General features: G+C 41.6%; 1 protein-coding gene across 2 annotated transcripts in view; it reads right to left on the bottom strand.

The window, feature by feature from the left end:
- Positions 1-20,356, bottom strand: part of CFAP47 (cilia and flagella associated protein 47) — a 1,117,227-nt gene that overhangs the window by 548,686 nt on the left and 548,185 nt on the right. For both annotated transcript variants that reach the window (XM_073664712.1, XM_073664711.1), the window contains exon 47: positions 3,090-3,286. In XM_073664712.1, the coding sequence (XP_073520813.1) occupies positions 3,090-3,286 (197 nt within the window). The remainder of the gene's footprint in view (positions 1-3,089; positions 3,287-20,356) is intronic.

Below are 20,356 nucleotides of genomic sequence, written 5' to 3'. Positions count from 1 at the left end.
AACATATATTTGTATTTTAAGATAATTATTTGTTTGAATATCACATTACTTTCTGTGGGCGACAAAACTTTTGTCTTGCCAAAATCTGACCATTTTGTGTTCATTAAATGATCAATATTTCAGCATTGATGCCAATTTATTTTCTTAACCTAAACAAAATTTGGGAGGGTTTCAGCTTTCAAAAGAGTAATTTATAAAACCAATGGATGAATTTAACGTCAGGTTATAAGCTTTTATTCACATAACATGGATAAGACACATAACTTCTGTCAGGGAGTGTACTGACTGCAAAGCTCCAACGTCTGAGTCATCAATTTTTGTCCTTCCATCTGTAGCAAAGCCCTCAGATTTATTTCTTGTTTTTTAACCCATTATTACAATGCCCAAAAAGAGCCTTAATGAGCAGCGATTTTTTTTTTATCTCTCTGTATTTCAGCAGCAATAACTTTCTTTTCATTGATCAGGTAGTATGAGGTCTTGTTTTATGTGGCAGAAGTTGTATTACTTTTTGGTATATTATAGGGGTACATTTACTTAGTAATTTGAATTTCACTTTTTTCTTCTCCTTGGCGTTTCTGGCTGGCTTTGACTGCTGAAGATCCAAACTGCTCCTGCTAGATATTGAAAGGAATTGCTAACTCAGGACCCAAACTACAGTTATTAAAGGGTTAACAATTTAGTATAATATTCTAACGCACAGACACTCCATGTTGATAAAACGGTAGATTTCTGATCTGTCTATTAATGACATAATTTTTAAAGGGAAACTGTCACCAGGTTTTTGGCACCTAATCTGAGAGCAGCATAATGTAGAGACAGAGACCTTGATTCCAGGGTTTTATCAGCAGGACCTAATGACTAGAGGACTAGTAATCCTGCTGCTATGTAAACCTTCATACTCACAAATTCTGTACAACCCTGTCACCACCAATGATTGGCAGCTTTGTGTCTATGCACAGTGTACGCAGAAAACTGTCAATCATTGATATGAACGGGGTTATACAGAGCTCAGCACTCAGAGAACTGTTAGATCTGCAGCAGATAAAACAGTGATTTTATCAAAACTGCAGTAAGCAGCCCAGTAAATGATACATTGCTGAAATCAAGGTCTCAGACCTTATATTATGCTGATCTCATATGGGGTAGCAAAACCTGGTGACAGATTCCCTTTTAAGCAGGCAGTAAGCCAGTCTGCTGCAGTTATGGACGGTAAACCTGAAACAGTTGGAGATGGGTGACCTTTTCTTTTGGAGAAGACTCTACTTTGACTAAATATAAAGTTGTAAGGCTCAGACACTGACGTATATAGAAGTTACCACCAATAGGTGCTACTAGACAGCAAGGTTTTTTGCCATGATTGTTTTTTTCATTAGTCAATAGCACAAGAGAAGAAAATAAACTTTGCAATAAATCTTACTGCAGAAAAAAATGCCTTTACAGAGATAGGAGTGAGAAGAGAGGATCTGCAGAGAGACAGAGGCACATAGAGATGCTGTCGTTGCTGCTAGTTCTAGTAGCTATAAGTAAGAGATAGCGAACTAGCATCTCCTCTTCTCTATGTACAGTGTAGATATCATAGAAGATTGTTTCCACTGACTCTGAAGCTGAGCTCAGAAATCTGACAACTAGAAATAGAGCCTGCAGATGGAAAAAAACACGAAAAAATGCAGCATTCAAATCATGTAATACGCCAGAAATGCTGTTATAACTCATATATACACAAGTCAATGGACAGGTCAACCTCAAATGTTGTGCCGGTCAGTCATTAATTTGTAGATGTGTCTGAGGAAGATGCCTCTCTGCACCAAAAGCTAACAAATATAATTTTGCCAATTAACCAATAATACATTTTTCTTTTTTGCAGAAGAGTACTGAAGCTCAAAAAGCCAGAAGAAAACACTAACATATAGTTTTACTTAATACTTTTACAGTTAGAAGATCATAAACCAAATTCATTAGGAGGTATGTTTTCCAGTTCCCTTCTTTTCTTCAGGACTGGCATAGCAAATCTGCTTTATGCAACTGAAATCTGCCATTTGTATATTAATTGAGATTATTTTCTTTATTTAAAAGAGTTTTCAACTTTAAGAAAAATGGAACCCAACTGCTTTTATATACTTAACAAAACAAAACGAGCATGTACTCACCCTTCCCAGGTCGGGCTCCCACCAATGCTTCAGTTTCAGTGTTTTGGTTGCAGTGGAGACCTAATGTCAGGAGCCACCTATCATTGAGCTCAACGGCTGAGCCAAGGTGAGATGCCGATGTGACGACTTCTGGACCCAAAAAGACTGGAGCAGTGTCGGAGAGCTGGACCCAGGAATGCTGAGTACCTCCTCTGCTTTTTATGTCAAAGGGGTTGTCCACTGCTAGGACAACCCCTTCTTATACCCCACGCTTATACTCACCTCCTGTGCTGATGCCGTTCAAGCACTCACTCTCCCTTGGGCTCCTGTGCGGTGTTGTGACAGGTAACCCCGGCACCCAATCAGCATTGGTGTCACTGTCTCCACCTCCTGTGGAATTGAACATGAAGTGGAAATCCGGGCAGCAGCTAATCTCTGACTTCCTCTTCATGTTGAATCCGTACGTAGATGGGGACAGTGACGCCAGTGCTGATTGGGCACCTGGCTCACGTGTCACAACAACAACACAAGAGTCCCCGGGAGAGCGAGTGACGACACCACGAGAACGGCGCCAGCAATGGAGGCGAGTATAGGCTTTTTTATTTTATTGGGGCCAAGTGTGGGGTATGAGAAGGGATTTTCCTAGTAGTGGACAATACCTTTAAGTATATAAAATCATTGGAGGTTCACTTTTCCATTTAATTAAACTGTAGAAAATTATGTAAAACATACAACTGTAAATATAAAATTATAATAAAAATACTTTAGATTTCTTTGGAAATGTTTAATATATTTGTTAAATCAGAACTTTTTTGCCACTTGACCCTCAATACAGTGGATTTATAGTTTAACACCAAACATTTTGACATCAAACACTTCATCAACCATAACAGATATGAGTCCAGTCTTCAAGATAGATACATTGTAAAAGGACAGATAATGAAGCCATGTGGTGTAACTTACTATTGGAATATCTTGAATCAGTGCTTCACAGGCCGGGGTAATAAATTCCAATTTGGTTTCTGTGCTGCATGGGTTGACGACACACTCAATCATGTAGACTCGTACATCATGAGAGGAACGAAGCAAAATTTTGCAAGTATAGCGGCCTGGTTTCTCAGGGACAAATTTTACTGGAAATAAAACTTCTTTTTCTTTATCTGAATCAAAACAATAAATAATTTCAGCAGATAAATCATCCTTCTAAAAAATATCTAATGCATATTTGGCAAGAACTATCTGCAATGTATCTTAGTTTCCAGATGCAACACAGAATAATTCATTAAATAATTCAACACTGTAAACATTCTGTTTTTACTCAAACCCAGTACGCTCGGTCTTTCTCACTTCCATACAGAAAACTGGAATAAATAATGATGCTCTATTTTATAAATGGAACCATAATGGTATAAAAATAAATAATAAATATATAGTCACCTACCGTAGCACCATCATTCCCTGATACCCCTGACACATAACCCCTGACAGTCTCCTCACTTTCTCTTCCGGTGGAGGTTGCCATAGGAGGACCGCTATGATACCTGAGCTGGCAGTCACAGCCTCCTGGCTCTTTCATTGGCTTGATATCCAGTTTTAAACATAGCAGTACGGTATAAAACATGTTTAGGACATTTGTGAGTATTATACCCATAGACTTTTGTTCCCAAATTTTTTTATAAGAGAATCAAAGTACTCTGGTAATGTAATTGCATCAATTTTCTGTCAGAACTAATTATGCCATTATTAAAATGAGATTTATGCACAAATGGGAAAGTGAGGTACAACTTATAATGATTTTTTTATGGATTAATATGTAAACTGGTTGATCATATACTTTTCAGGTGTAGAAATGTAAAATATTCGCAATCTTCAATATTAAAGTAATTTAGGCAGTTTGTGGTTATTCATATATATATATATATATATATATATATATATATATATATATACATACAGGGTGGCCTATTTATATAGATACACCTAAATAAAATGGGAATGGTTGGTGATATCAACTTCCTGTTTGTGGCACATTAGTATATGGGAGGGGAAAACTTTTCCAGATGGGTGGTGACTATGGCAGCCATTTTGAAGTCGGCCATTTTGGATCCAACAAGTTTTTCACACTTGGATTTGGGGATCCTCTGCCATTCTTCCTTGCAGATCCTCTCCAGTTCCATCAGGTTGGATGATGAACATTGGTGGACAGCCATTTTCAGGTCTCTCCAGAGATGCTCCATTGGGCTTAGGTCAGGGCTCAGGCTGGGCCAGTCAAGAATGGTCACAGAGTTGTTCTGAAGCCACTTCTTTGTTATTTTAGCTTAGGGTCATTGTCTTGTTGGAAGCTGCACCTTCGGCCAAGTCTGAGGTCCAGAGCACTCTGGAAGAGGTTTTCATCCAGGATATCTCTGTACTTGGCTGCACTCATGTTTCCTTCAATTGCATCCAGTCATCCTGTCCCTGCAGCTGAAAAACACCCCCGTAGCATGATGCTGCCACCACCATGCTTCACTGTTGGGAATATATTGGGCAGTGCCTGGTTTCTCCACACATACTGCTTAGAATTATCACCAAAAAATTCTATCTTCATCTCATCAGACCAGAGAATTTTATTTCTCATAGTCTGGGAGTCCTTCATGTATTTTTGAGCAAACTCGATGTGGGCTTTCATATGTCTTGCACTGAGGAAAGGCTTCCATCAGGCCACTCTGCCATAAAGGCCCGACTGGTGGGGGGCTGCAGTGATAGTTGACTTTGTGGAACTTTCTTCCATCTCCCTACTGCATCTCTGGAGCACAGCCACAGTGATCTTTGGGTTCTTCTTTACCTCTCTCAACAAGGCTCTTCTCCCACGATTGCTCAGTTTGGCTGGACGGCCAGGTCTAGGAAGACTTCTGGTGGTTCCAAACTTATTCCATTTAAGGATTATGGAGGCCGCTGTGCTCTTAGGAACCTTGAGTAATGCAGAAATTATTTTATAACCTTGGCCAGATCTGTGCCTTGCCACAATTTTGTCTCTGAGCTCCTTGGGTAGTTCCTTTGAGCGCATGATTCTCATTTGGTCTGACATGCACTGTGAGCTGTGAGGTCTTATATAGACAGGTGTGTGCCTTTCCAAATCAAGTCCTATCACTTTAATTAAACACAGCTGGACTCCAATGAAGGAGTATAACCATCTGAAGGAGGATCACAAGGAAATGGACAGCATGTGACTTAAATATGAGTGTCTGATCAAAGGGTCTGAATACTTATGACCATGTGATATTTCAGTTTTTCTTTTTTAATAAATTTGCAAAAATTTCTACATTTCTGTTTTTTTCAGTCGAGATGGGGTGCAGAATGTACTTTAATGAGAAAAAAAATGAACTTTTTAGAATTTACCAAATGGCTGCAATGAAACAAAGAGTGAAAAATTGAAAGGGGTCTGAATACTTTCCATACCCACTGTAGATAGATAGATAGATAGATAGATAGATATAGAGAGATAGATATAGATGGATAAATATAGATGGATAGATGATAGATAGATAGATAGATAGATAGAGGTCAGGAAAATGTTTGGAGGGATTGTTTTATAATGGAATCGTGTTTACATTGTAGGTGCTTTTACAACTTGCTGATCACCAATGTTTTCATAATCAGCATTTTGGACTATTTTTGAATGTTAGAAATAGTAAATACAAATAACCCTCTGCTCCTTTCTAGTACTGCTCTTGTCTCCTGCCTGTGCTTCCTCTCCCAGAAAGGATAGCTAGTGACTGCTGCAGTCAATCACTGTGCATCTTGTTGAAGAACATTCTGTTACTGATGTATGGACTGGCAGCAGTGGTAATGAGTTGCTCACTGATGAGGCCAGTGGTTGGCTGCAGAGATCACATGCTCCCATGGCTGGCAGAAGGAGCATGAACATGTTGGGGCAGAACAGGCTGGAAGAGGGGCAGAAGGAAATCAGTAAGGTGAGTCTGTGATATATTTTTTTAAGACACAGACAGACAATGTTTTTACTGTAGGACAGTGAATCAGTCAGATAAATTTCCTCCTACCTGCTGAGAAACACAGAAATGAGAGACAGACAATGAAGAGATGGACAAAAAGACTGATCAATTAATCGATTGATGGATATTCTTGATCATTGTCCTTTGGCAGGAAACATTGACTTTTGAAACAGTTAATTTGTGCATTATAGGTTGAACTTCAGTGATTGCTGCTGGAGTCTACAACTCAAATGTTCTTTAAAATAGGAAAGAAAAGTGAATGTTTGATAAACCCATTGTGAATTCATGCTCATATAATGAAATGAGCAGAAAACAGCTATTGTCTGTGCTTCCACAATACCTGAAAACCAGAACACTTATTATGCCGAAGGCACGTGATTAATCCTTCCAGTTTCTTTAATCTTTATCCTATGATCAGTAATTTGCACTTAAATCGCTACAATTATCCAATTTAAACAAAGCATAATAGAGCATAACACCCTGAACGTGTGATTTGTACAATCCTGATTTTGCTGCCAGTCTACAATGGTGACATTACGTGGAATAGACTAAACCAATTTCCAAATTACAGTCATTTTCTCAACAATGAAATGTTCACCTGTGTAAATTAAACATCACAAAAATATGACAATTTTCATAATATGCCTGTTATTCAGAACTGAAAATTATATTTATAGCAATATAAACTGTACTGGATTATAAAAAGGCTAATTGTTTATAACATCAATATTAAATAAAAACAAGAAGAATATCACCCCAGCTTTCATTAGAGTACGACACTTCAATATCAGTCTTAAATAGGGTTGAGCGAGTATGTTCTGTTCCGAGTACGCTCGGGCCGAGCTCCGAGTATTTACAGCTGCTCGGTGATATAGTTGAATGGCTCCCGTGTGCATGATTTGCAACTGTTTGACAGTTTTATTACATGTGAGGAATGTGTAAGAAATAGACATTCCTCACATGTAATAAAGCTGTCAAACAGTCGCAAATCATGCACACGGGAGCGATTCAACCATATCACCGAGCAGCTGTAAATACTCGGAGCTCGGCCCGAGCATATTTGCCGAAAGGGTTAATAGAACATACTCGCTCAACACTAGTCTTAAACAAAATTTGTCTACAGGTTTTTGATATGTAACCCGAAAGTATGATGTAGGGGCTGAGACACTGATTTCAGTGATGTCTCACTTACTAGGCTGTTATTTCAATAAAATCAGTATTTTATAAGTAGGAGATTATCACCACAGGACTAGGTGTTTCGTGCCCCCTGGTCCAACCACTTCCCCACCACTGATTAGCAGCTTTCTGTAAATACACATTGTACTTAGAAAGCTGCCAATCAGTGGTAATCAGATGCCAATCAGTACTAATCAGCTGCCAATCAGTAGTAATCAGCTGCCAATCAGTGGTATGGGCGGTGTTAGATAGAACTCAGCATTCAAGGCACTGCTACATCTGCAGCAGAGAAAACATTGACTTTATCACAACTGTTGCACCCAGTAAACTTAAGCCCCCATCTCACATAGTGATATCGTTAGCGAGATCGCTGCTGTGTCACAGTTTTGGTGACGCAACATCGACCTCACCAGCGATGTCGCTATGTGTGACACTTTGCAGCGATCAGGCCCCTGCTGTGAGGTCGCTGATCGCTGCAAAGTGTCCTGGACCATTTTTTGGTCGTTGCCCTCCTACTGGTCAGCACACATCGCTGTGTGACCAGCGGGAGCAGCGATCAGGCTGGTAACCATGATAAACATCGGGTTACTAGGGGCACACGCGCTCCTAGTAACCCGTTGTTTATCATGGTTACGAGCCTGCTAAAGTGAGCAGTAACCTTCCGCTCACTGTAGCAGAGTGGTAACCATGATAAACAACGGGTTACTAGGTGCGCGTGTGCCCCTAATAACCCGATGTTTACCATGATTACCAGCCTGCTCCTGCTTCAGCAGTAGGCTGGTAACCAGGATCAGGACATCGTGGAAAGATTCTTTCCACGATGTCGCTGCTCACCTGATCGTTCGTGAGCCTGCCTGTTTGACAGCTCACCAGCGACCACATAGCGACGCAACAACGATCCCTGACAGGTCATATCATTGTCGGGATCGTTGCAGCGTCGCTAAGTCTGGCGGGGCCTTTAGTGACACATCTCTCTACCACTACATTATGCTGCTCTCAGATGAGGTAGCAAAAGCATGGTGTCAGATTGCCTTTAAGCCCCTCATACACTTTAGATGTCTCTCCCATTTCCAGGACCACTAGCTCTGCCAAGCCCTCCCGTTTTCTCTGTAAAAAAGGTGCTGCCAGACATCTCTGGCGGCAGCTTAGCTGAGGGAGAACGAAAGGATCTGCAGTCCAAAATCAGACATGCAGCGGATTATTAACTCCCAAGTCATTCATCTGTAGGGGCTCCTCATACACATTAGATTGTTGACCAAACCTGTTAATATCCAACGTTAGTCTAATCCGCATGCGGGCTTTGGACGAGGTTCATATTCATATGCCTGCAGACGTATGATGTATGCGTTATACATATACATTAAAATGTATGCAAGTGCCATACGTCACACTATGTCTGACTCAATTTCAATATATACTCAATATGGGTGGCTCAGTTGCTAACCACTTAACAACATCTGCAAGGAGTTTGTATGCTCTCCCTGTGTTTGTGTGGGTTTCCTCTCACACTCCAAAGACATACTGATAGGGAATCTAGATTGTGGGGACAGTGAAGAAAATGTCTGTAAAGGCCTATGGTATATGAAGGCGCTATGAAAGCGAGTAAAATAAACATACACATTGTAGGTATGTAATATGCCCTTCTACATCCTTTGAAAAAAAAGTATTCTTTTCTCAACTTCTTTTTACTGATAACAACAGGAAATACTTTCGGGTGTGGTATATACAGGTGCTTCTCACAAAATTAGAATATCATCAAAAAGTTCATTTATTTCAGTTCTACAATTCAAAATGTGAAACTCATATATTATATAGAGTCATTATAAACAGAGTGATCAACCTCAAGTGTTTATTTCTGTTAATGTTGATGATTATGGCTTACAGCCAATGAAAACACAAAAGTCATTATCTCAGTAACTTAGAATAATTAACAAAAAAACACCTGCAAAGGCTTCTGAAGTGTTTAAAAAGGTCCCTTAGTCTGTTTCAGTAGGCTCCACAATCATGGTGAAGACTGCTGACTTGGCAGATGTCCAGAAGGAAGTCATTGACGCACTCCACAAGGAGGGTAAGCCACAAAAGGTCATTGCTAAAAAAAGCTGGCTGTTCACAGAGTGCTGTATCCAAGCATATTAATGGAAAGTTGAGTGGAAGGAACAAGTGTGGCAGAAAAAGGTGCACAAGCAACCAGAATAACCACAGCTTTGAAAGGATTGTTAAGAAAAGGTCATTCAAGGTCATTCAAAAATTTGGGGGAGATTCACGAGGAGTGTCCTGCTGCTGGAGTCATTGTTTCAAGAGCCACCACACACAGATGTATCCAGGACATGGGCTACAAGTGTCGCATTCCTTGTGTCAAGCCACTCATGACCAATAGACAACGCCAGAAGCGTCTTACATGGGCCAAGGAAAAAAAGACCTGGAATGTTGCTCAATGGTCCAAGGTATTGTTTTCAGATGAAAGTAAATTTAGCATTTCATTTGGAAATCAAGCTCCCAGAGTCTGGAGGAAGAGTGGAGAGGCCACAATCCAAGCTGCTTGAGGTCTAGTGTGAAGTTTCCACAATCAGTGATGGTTTGGGGAGCTATGTCATCTGCTGGTGTAGGTCCACTGTGTTTTATCAAGATCAAAGTCAGCGCAGCCGTCTACCAGGAAATTTTAGAGCACTTCATGCTTCCCTCTGCTGACAAGCTGTTTGGAGATTGAAATTTCATTCTCCAGCAGTTCTTGGCACCTGTCCACACTGCCAAAAGTACCAATACTTGGTTTAAAAACAACAGTATCACTGTGCTTCATTGGCCAGCAAACTCGCCTGACCTTAACCCCATAGAGAATCTATGGGATATTGTCAAAAAGAAGATGAGAGACACCAGACCAAACAATGCAGATGAGCTGAAGGCTGCTATCAAAGCAACCTGGGCTTCTATAACACCTCAGCAGTACCACAGGCTGATCGCCTCCATGCCACGCTGCATTGATGCAGTAATTGATGCAAAAGGAGCCCCGACCAAGTATTGAGTGCATTTACTGAACATACATTTCAGTAGGCCAACATTTCGGATTTTAAAAACATTTTTCAAGCTGCTGTTATAAAGTATTCTAATTTACTGAGATAATGACTTTTGTGTTTTCATTGGCTGTAAGCCATAATCATCAACATTAACAGAAATTAACACTTGAAATAGATCACTCTGTTTGTAATGACTCTATATAATATAGGAGTTTCACTTTTAGTATTGAAGAACTGAAATAAATTAACTTTTTGATGATATTCTAATTTAGTGAGATGCACCTGTACCTCTGAATTTTGGCACTATCAGGTGGCTGTGCCTGGAGGAGCAATTTTTTCCCCAAAAAATCATAAAAATTTATACGTTTTAGACAAATTGAAATGTAGCGCTATACCTTTCAATACATCTAATATTAATAGTAATGAAAAAACATATACATGTTTTATACTTTTTTTCTGAATGAAAAAACATGGTCAACATATTCCGGACAAAATGTAGTGAAAAGAACATTTTCATAAAATGCTTTGCCAATTTCAGTCTATGGGTATGTTGTTATATACATCTGAATACAGTTTTTAGCTATGTGAACCTAGCCTTGGGCTGGTTTTGTTCAGTGCACGTGTGTCAATAACCTGAATGTATTTTCTCACCAATGAATTTGTAATTTTTATGTCATGCTCATTCTGCCCTTGCTGTAATGAACATCGGCTCTTGCTGAACTGACTTCCAGATGAGACTGTGATAGACTTGTGTTACACACTGCAGCCAGCTGAGGAGGCAGCGCCGCAGAGAGGAGGGAGAGACCTGCAGCTCTGAACCAATGATGAGATTGCGGTGTATTCCAGACTACCACAGACGCTTTGTAGGCACTAAAGCAAAACTGTAGTCACTGATAATAGCTAGAGATGAGCGGTGTTCGACTAGAACTGTTCGCCAATCTCAAATTCGAGCTGTTTTGGGCGGTGTTCGAGTTGTTCGACGAGCCCGAACGATTTGCAAAAAATTCGGCTGTTCGAGGTTATGTTCGATAACTGTTCGTGCACCAAAAGCGTGTCCTGCATGTCTGGCGCTATTTAGAGCACCAATCATGCAGGGATTGTCTGCCACTCACTGTAATGCCACAGCCATGGTGGTTGTGGCATTACAGTGATTGCCCAAATCGATGGGAACAGTGCCAACAGTGAAACATGAAAAGCCGGCAATTCAGCAGCGGCATACACCGGTACCCGACAATTTAGAACCGAAAGAATAGAGCTTCACACATAGATTAGATAGATAGAAACATGTCAGTCACACATATAAGAAGCACAGTGACAGTGTTGCTTACTGTACTTGTCATTTAGTGTAAAGGATTTATCAAAAAAAATAATAGTGTTTTCGTGCACCGTCTCTTTAAAAAAGCCGGCCGGCAATTCAGCAGCGGTACCCGACAATTTATAACAGACAGAATAGAGCTTCACACATAGATTAGATAGATAGAAACATGTCAGCCACATATATATGAAGTACTGTGACAGTGTTGCTTACTGTACTTGTCATTCACTGCAAAGGATTTATTAAAAAAAATAATAGTGTTTTCATGCACCGTCTCTTTAAAAAAGCCGGCCGGCAATTCAGCATCTGTACCCGACAATTTATAACAGACAGAATAGAGCTTCACACATAGATTAGATAGATAGAAACATGTCAGTCACATATATAATAAGTACAGTGACAGTGTTGGTTACTGTACTTGTCATTTACTATTAAAATAAAGGATTTATTATTAAAAAAAAGACAGCTGGGGCAGATGTTTGAAGCCTGGGAAGGGGGTAATACCCACGGAGCTTCCCAGGCTACTAATATCAGCCCCCAACTGAATACCTAGCCTTTACTAGCTATTAAAATGGAGGACCCCCCCCAAAAAAATGACGTGGGGTCCCCCCTAATTTAATAGCTAGCAAAGGCTAGGCAGACAGCTGGGGGCTGATATTAATAGCCCAGGAAGGGAGCCATGAATATTGGCCCCCTCCCAAGCTAGAAACACCAGCCGTCAGCCGCCCCAGAAATGGCGCATCCATAGGATGCGCCAATTCTGGCACTTAGCCTCGCTCTTCCACGCTGCCCTGGTGCGGTGGCAGGGGGTAATAGGGTTGGGGTTGATGTCAGCTTATAATGCCAGCTGACATCAAGCCCAGGTTAGTAATGGAGAGGCGTCTATAAGACACCCCCATTACTAACCCCATAGTCAAAGTTAAAAGAAAACACAAACACCCAGAATAAAGTCCTTTAATTGAAATAAAGACACAATTCTTTATTGTTCTAAATTAAACCATACTTACCATCACGCCCATTCCAGCTGAAGCCAACGATCTCCTGCAATAAAAGAAAAATAATAAAGCAACCTCATCCTTACCTTTCCATGGTTCCCACGACAGCTTCAGCTCTGCTACATCGAGATAACAGGCTGGACCGCAGCAGAACGCTGCCATGCAGCCTGTCATCCCGCAGACACTGAGAAGCGCAGGCATGCTTGCGCTCTGCAGTGTCTGGCTGTGACGGCATAAAGATGAGACGAGTTCATGTCCAATGAACTCGGCGCACCTCATGCACGTCACTGACAGCGTGGGAGAATTCTCCTGCACTCAGCACTTCAGCGTGAGAATTCTCCCACGCTGTCAGTGACGTGCATGAGGTCAGCTGAGTTCATTGGACATGAATGAGCTCACCTCATGCACGTCACTGACAGCGTGGGAGAATTCTCACGCTGTAGCGCTGAGTGCAGGAGAATTTTCCCACGCTGTCAGTGACGTGCATGAGGTGAGCTGAGATCATTGGACATGAATGAGCTCACCTCATGCACGTCACTGACAGCGTGGGAAAATTCTCCTGCACTCAGCGCTTCAGCGTGAGAATTTTCCCACGCTGTCAGTGACGTGCATGAGGTGAGCTCATTCATGTCCAATGAACTCAGCTGACCTCATGTACGTCACTGACAGCGTGGGAGAATTTTCACGCTGAAGTGCTGAATGCAGGAGAATTCTCCCACGCTGTCAGTGACGTGCATGAGGTGCGCCGAGTTCATTGGACATGAGCTTGTCTCATCTTTATGCCGTCACAGCGAGACACTGAGGAGCGCAAGCATGCCTGCGCTTCTGAGTGTCCGCGGGATGACAGGCTGGATGGCAGCGTTCTGCTGCGGTCCAGCCTGTCATCTCGATGTAGCAGAGCTGAAGCTGTCGTGGGAACCATGGAAAGGTAAGGATGAGGTTGCTTAATTATTTTACTTTTATTGCAGAAGACATTGGCTTCAGCTGGAATGGGCGTGACGGTAAGTATGGTTTAATTTAGAACAATAAAGAATTGTGTGTTTATTTCAATTAAAGGACTTTATTCTGGGTGTTGTGTTTTTTTAAATACTTTACTAGAAATTCATGGTGGTCATGTCTAATATTGGCGTGACCCCATGAATTTCGGGCTTAGGGCCAGCTGATAATGCCAAGCTGGCCTTAACCCCTTTATTACCCAGTGAGCCACCGCACCAGGGCCCTGGATGAGTTGGGTACAGCGCCAGAAGATGGCGCTTCTATGAACGCGCCATTTTCTGGGGCGGCTGCGGACTGCAATTTGCAGCGGGTGGGGCCCAGAAAGCTTGGGCCTCCCTGCGCTGCGGGTTCCAGCTCCCAGCTGCCTAGTTGTACCTGGCTGGGCACAAAAATAGGGCGAAGCCCCACGCATTTTTTTTTTAAATTATTTCATGAAATTCATGGAATAATTAAGAAAAAAAGGGCTTCCCTATATTGTTGTGTCCAACCAGGTACAAATAGGCAGCTGGTGGTTGGGGGCGGCCCGTCCCTGCCTGCTGTACCTGGCTGGACACAAATATAGTGCGAAGCCCCACGTCAATTTTTTTTTAATTATTTCATGAAATAATTTTTTTAAAAAAGGGCTTCCCTATATTGTTGTGTCTGGCCAGGTACAAATAGGCAGCTGGTGGTTGGGGGCAGCCCGTTCCTGCCTGCTGTACCTGACTGAATACAAATATAGGGCGAAGCCCCACGTCAATTTTTTTTAAATTATTTCAGGAAATTCATGAAATAATGAAAAAAAAATTGATGTGGGGCTTCGCCCTATATTTGTGTCCAGTCAGGTACAGCAGGCAGGAACGGGCTGCTCCCAACCACCAGCTGCCTATTTGTACCTGGTTGGACACAACAATATAGGGAAGCCCTTTTTTTCTTAATTATTCCATGAATTTCATGAATTTAAAAAAAAAATACGTGGAGCTTCGCCCTATTTTTGTGTCCAGCCAGGTACAACTAGGCAGCTGGGGGCTGGAATCTGCAGCGCAGGGAGGCCCAAGCTTTCTGGGCCCCACCCGCTGCAAATTGCAGTCCGCAGCCGCCCCGGAAAATGGCGCGTTCATAGAAGCGCCATCTTCTGGCGCTGTACCCAACTCATCCAGGGCCCTGGTGCGGTGGCTCACTGGGTAATAAAGGGGTTAAGGCCAGCTTGGCATTATCAGCTGGCCCTAAGCCCGAAATTCATGGGGTCACGCCAATATTAGACATGACCACCATGAATTTCTAGTAAAGTATTTAAAAAAAACACAAACACCCAGAAAAAAGTCCTTTAATTGAAATAAACACAATTCTTTATTGTTCTAAATTAAACCATACTTACCGCCACGCCCATTCCAGCTGAAGCCAATGATCTCCTGCAATAAAAGTAAAATAATAAAGCAACATCATCCTTACCTTTCCATGGCTCCCACGACAGCTTCAGCTCTGCTACATCGAGATGACAGGCTGGACCGCAGCAGAACGCTGCCATCCAGCCTGTCATACTGCAGACACTGAGAAGCGCAGGCTTGCTTGCGCTACTCAGTGTCTGGCTGTGACGGCATCCAGATGAGCCGAGGTCATGTCCAATGAACTCGGCTCACCTCATGCACGTCACTGACAGCGTGGGAAAATTCTCACGCTGAAGCGCTGAGTGCAGGAGAATTTTCCCACGCTGTCAGTGACGTACATGAGGTGAGCCGAGTTCATTGTCGGCTCATCTGGATGCCGTCACAGTCAGACACTGAGGAGCGCAAGCATGCCTGCGCTTCTCAGTGTCTGCGGGATGACAGGCTGGATGGCAGCGTTCTGCTGCGGTCCAGCCTGTCATCTCGATGTAGCAGAGCTGAAGCTGTCCTGGGAACCATGGAAAGGTAAGGATGAGGTTGCTTTATTATTTTTCTTTTATTGCAGGAGATCGTTGGCTTCAGCTGGAATGGGCGTGACGGTAAGTATGGTTTAATTTAGAACAATAAAGAATTGTGTCTTTATTTCAATTAAAGGACTTTATTCTGGGTGTTTGTGTTTTTTTTTTAACTTTGACTATGGGGTTAGTAATGGGGGTGTCTTATAGACGACTCTCCATTACTAACCTGGGCTTGATGTCAGCTGGCATTATAAGCTGACATCAACCCCAACCCTATTACCCCCTGCCACCGCACCAGGGCAGCGTGGAAGAGCGAGGCTAAGTGCCAGAATTGGCGCATCCTATGGATGCGCCATTTCTGGGGCGGCTGATGGCTGGTGTTTCTAGCCTGGGAGGGGGCCAATATTCATGGCTCCCTTCCTGGGCTATTAATATCAGCCCCCAGCTGTCTGCCTAGCCTTTGCTAGCTATTAAATTAGGGGGGACCCCACGTCATTTTTTTTGGGGGGTCCTCCATTTTAATAGCTAGTAAAGGCTAGGTATTCAGCTGGGGGCTGATATTAGTAGCCTGGGAAGCTCCGTGGGTATTACCCCCTTCCCAGGCTTCAAATATCTGCCCCAGCTGTCTGCTTAACCTCCGCTAGAGACTAAAATTACGGGGAACCCCACGCCAATTTTTTTAATAATAAATCCTTTATTTTAATACTAAATGACAAGTACAGTAACCAACACTGTCACTGTACTTATTATATATGTGACTGACATGTTTCTATCTATCTAATCTATGTGTGAAGCTCTATTCTGTCTGTTATAAATTGTCGGGTACAGATGCTGAATTGCCGGCCGGCTTTTTTAAAGAGACGGTGCATGAAAACACTATTATTTTTTTTAATAAATCCTTTGCAGTAAATGACAAGTACAGTAAGCAACACTGTCACAGTACTTCATATATATGTGACTGACATGTTTCTATCTATCTAATCTATGTGTGAAGCTCTATTCTGTCTGTTATAAATTGTCGGGTACCGCTGCTGAATTGCCGGCCGGCTTTTTTAAAGAGACGGTGCACGAAAACACTATTATATTTTTTAATAAATCCTTTACACTAAATGACAAGTACAGTAAGCAACACTGTCACTGTACTTCGTATATATGTGGCTGACATGTTTCTATCTATCTAATCTATGTGTGATTCTCTATTCCTTCTATTCTAAATTGTCGGGTACAGATGCTGAATTGCCAGCCGGCTGTTTTAAAGAGACGGTGCATGAAAACACTATTATTTTTTTTAATAAATCCTTTGCAGTAAATGACAAGTACAGTAAGCAACACTGTCACAGTACTTCATATATATGTGACTGACATGTTTCTATCTATCTAATCTATGTGTGAAGCTCTATTCTGTCTGTTATAAATTGTCGGGTACCGCTGCTGAATTGCCGGCCGGCTTTTTTAAAGAGACGGTGCACGAAAACACTATTATATTTTTTAATAAATCCTTTACACTAAATGACAAGTACAGTAAGCAACACTGTCACTGCACTTCATATATATGTGACTGACATGTTTCTATCTATCTAATCTATGTGTGATGCTCTATTCCTTCATGTCTAAATTGTCGGGTACCGGTGTATGCCGCTGCTGAATTGCCGGCCGGATTTTTTAAAGAGACGGTGCACGAAAACACTATTATATTTTTTAATAAATCCTTTACACTAAATGACAAGTACAGTAAGCAACACTGTCACAGTACTTCATATATATGTGACTGACATGTTTCTATCTATCTAATCTATGTGTGATGCTCTATTCCTTCTTGTCTAAATTGTCGGGTACCGGTGTATGCCGCTGCTGAATTGCCGGCCGGCTTTTTTAAAGAAAGCGTCTTCTGAGCAGTTTGTCAGCTTTTGGACACCTTTGAAGGTGTTTTCTATGTGTTCCTATGTGTTTTTGTTTGCCTGCCATTGGTTTTAACGGTGTTTGACGGTGTTCTAAGGTGTTCGACGAACAGTTCGACGAAACAGTTCCTCGAACATCCCGGTGTTTGACGAACCGAACCGAACCCGAACACTACGGGGGTGGCTCAACACTAATAATAGCTTGGCCCTTATGGACATTTGCCTAAAAGTGATTTTCTTCTTTACATTAGTAAGATGATGAACCACAGAATAAAAGATTTTTTTTAAATGGTCAATGCAGGTTATTAGAATTGAATCTACAGAAATCCACCACCCATGCCAATCACAGCTTAAATGGGTTGTCCGGTCTTCTGATAAAAGTCTGCAGTCACTTCATGTGACTGTGGGAGTGGTAAAAGTGGTGTTCCACTCTCTGGAACCCCAAGTGGTTAAATGTATTTTACAGTAATGCATGTTATCTGAAAGCAAATCTCCTGGGGCTGCAGTCTAGCCTAGACAGGGTTAACTGTAATGATCATCCCAGATAGAGGAAGGAGTATTGAGGGTTAGTGCGAGGAACAGGAAGTGAAAAGTTACTTCAAGAGAGAGTGGGCTGCTAGGGCCAACATGAGCCTAATCTTTGGGGCAGTGGATTGTTATATAACCATTCCGTGCAAACCTGTCTCTTGGTCCTGGAACCTCAAGACAGGCATCAGAGCTTTTGGTCAAGCCTGCGGTACTGCAGGTAAAGATAGACACAGAGTCTCTGAGGCAGAAGGTAATGGAATCCGGGTTTACTGCCTTCGGTGGAACAGAATTCCCAGTGCTAGTGGAGTTAGCAGAAAAAGGGATGTTCTACCCAGACCGAGTGCTAGGGCTGAAGTTATGTCCGGTACCTGTGGGAAAGACTGTAACCTGTTGTGCCCTATCCTACATTCTTTTTTGTAATGACCATAAACTGCTCAGTAAAAATTTGACTGTCATAAAGTATTGGTGTTCCCTAGATTGTGTGCTGCGGTTCTGGAAGAGGGAAGCCTGAAGCCAGTGGAGACCTATGGCCCACAAGTAAGTGTGAAGCACCCCACACATAGCAGCACACCAGGAGTGGGACACAATTTTCCTGTAGGGTCCCAGAGCATACAGAAGCAGCAGCCCACTGAAGACTACCTCGCTTGGGCACCTTACATGACTGCAGACTTCTGAATCCTGACAACGTGCGGTAGCAGATGCAGTGCAAGTATTATCGATGAGAGAGGGCAGTCACGTTACCGTCTATATGCGATTTGTATACTTCCGGCCATATGCCAACTAAACATACCTGGCTTCTCTCAATACAAGTGAACAAGTCAATCGCATACATGCAGTTAGAGCTACTTTTTATGATCTTTATCAAGGGGCCCTTGCTCACAGAGTAATAATGCAGATTAGCCTAGAGACACACTTTCAGAGAAACCTGTGAGCCACACCAGCTTGGAAGAGACCATAACATTTATCACAAAAAAGGCTCATATCTCTGGAACTGTATGTTAGATTTAAAAACAAAAAAACAAAAACTGCATTACTCAAGGGAGCCGAGGGAATAAAAGAGCAATAACTGGTCACTTTTCACCTGGTGAGAGGCTCTCTTTAACTCCTGAACTGATACAGATTTATTCCTTCAACATAAATTAAAGGGGTTGTGCGGACAAAATAAAAGCTTGCCCAGTGGATTGGATGTGGAAAAAATTACAAACTCATAAATACTCACTTACTGACACTAACCTGGATAAAGTAGAGGCCACTCCGTGGTCTGGGCTGACACAGGAAGTGAAAACATCAACATGATTGGTTGCAGAGGTCAGGTGACTTCAGCAGCGCATCATCGGATAGTTTTCTGATGACCACCGAGCAGCTATGTATCCATGTGGGTTCTAGTACTTGAATATTAATAAGTTTGTATTTTTTTTTTATCCAGTCTAGGCAAGCATTTATTTTGCTCAGACAACCCTTTTAATGACATATCAAAAAATTTTGAAAAAAAACAAACTGGAAAATTTCCACCTGGCTAATGTACAATCCAACCATTTTATTAATGCCTGCCTACTCCATGACATATTATGATGTCATGGAGCTGATGTAGGTGTACCGAGAAGCCTCAGGAGCTGAGCTTGCTGCTGTGTTTAACAGTCAAAACCTGCTTTGTAGCAGCAGCAAAAAGTTGGTAATGGCAGAATTGTTTTATTTTCCTTACCTCATTTGGAATTTTTCCCTGTTTATTAGTATATTGTAGGGTAAAATGAATGGCAAGTCCTGCAAGAAAACATACCTTCATATACTGTAACTAGGTTGACTGAAAAAAAAAATGTAAGGAAAAAACAGGGGAGGAAAAAAACAAAAGAACAAACAACAAAACTAGTCTGCATCCTTAAGGGGTTAACTGTGTTGTGTGCTGTCTCTTTTTCAACACCTCAATTTCAAAGAAGAGATCAAAAAGCACTTGGTTCTATGAAAATGGATAAAGGAGTTGAAAGTGGAATGACAAAATGCGCAGTTCTTTTCCTGTGTGTCACAGTAAAGTAATAGAATATGAGTGTCCCTGAATTGATGAAATGTTTAAGTGACTTCATCAATTGAAAAACCTTGTCATTCAATATAGAAGAGCAAAGATACGTGTCTGGGGTTTCAATCTTGTTTATGAGTTCAGCCTGCAAGGAAAACTTGTAAAGTTTAAATCTTCTAAAAAATGATTTTCCATTTTTTATTTATGTACTTTATATTTAGTATGTCCTGTACAGAGTGTGTCAGAAAACGACCTAACAAATAGAAAGAGCTACAAATATCATAATAAGGAGAAAACCTATTACTTTGTGACACAAAAAAATGAATTATTGTTTTATAGGAAGATTTTACTTAGTATTACATCTGATGAATTGTGTTAAATATTTATGAAAATGCGAAAAAACATACAATATCATTTTTGCCTATT

The sequence above is a fragment of the Phyllobates terribilis genome, unplaced genomic scaffold, assembly GCF_046119375.1.
Source record: "Phyllobates terribilis strain yellow unplaced genomic scaffold, ASM4611937v1 Scaffold_2__4_contigs__length_985480577, whole genome shotgun sequence".
NCBI classification, from domain to species: Eukaryota; Metazoa; Chordata; class Amphibia; order Anura; family Dendrobatidae; genus Phyllobates; species Phyllobates terribilis.
The sequence above is the reverse complement of the archived record's forward strand: the minus strand, read 5'-3'. Positions and strand labels throughout refer to the sequence as shown.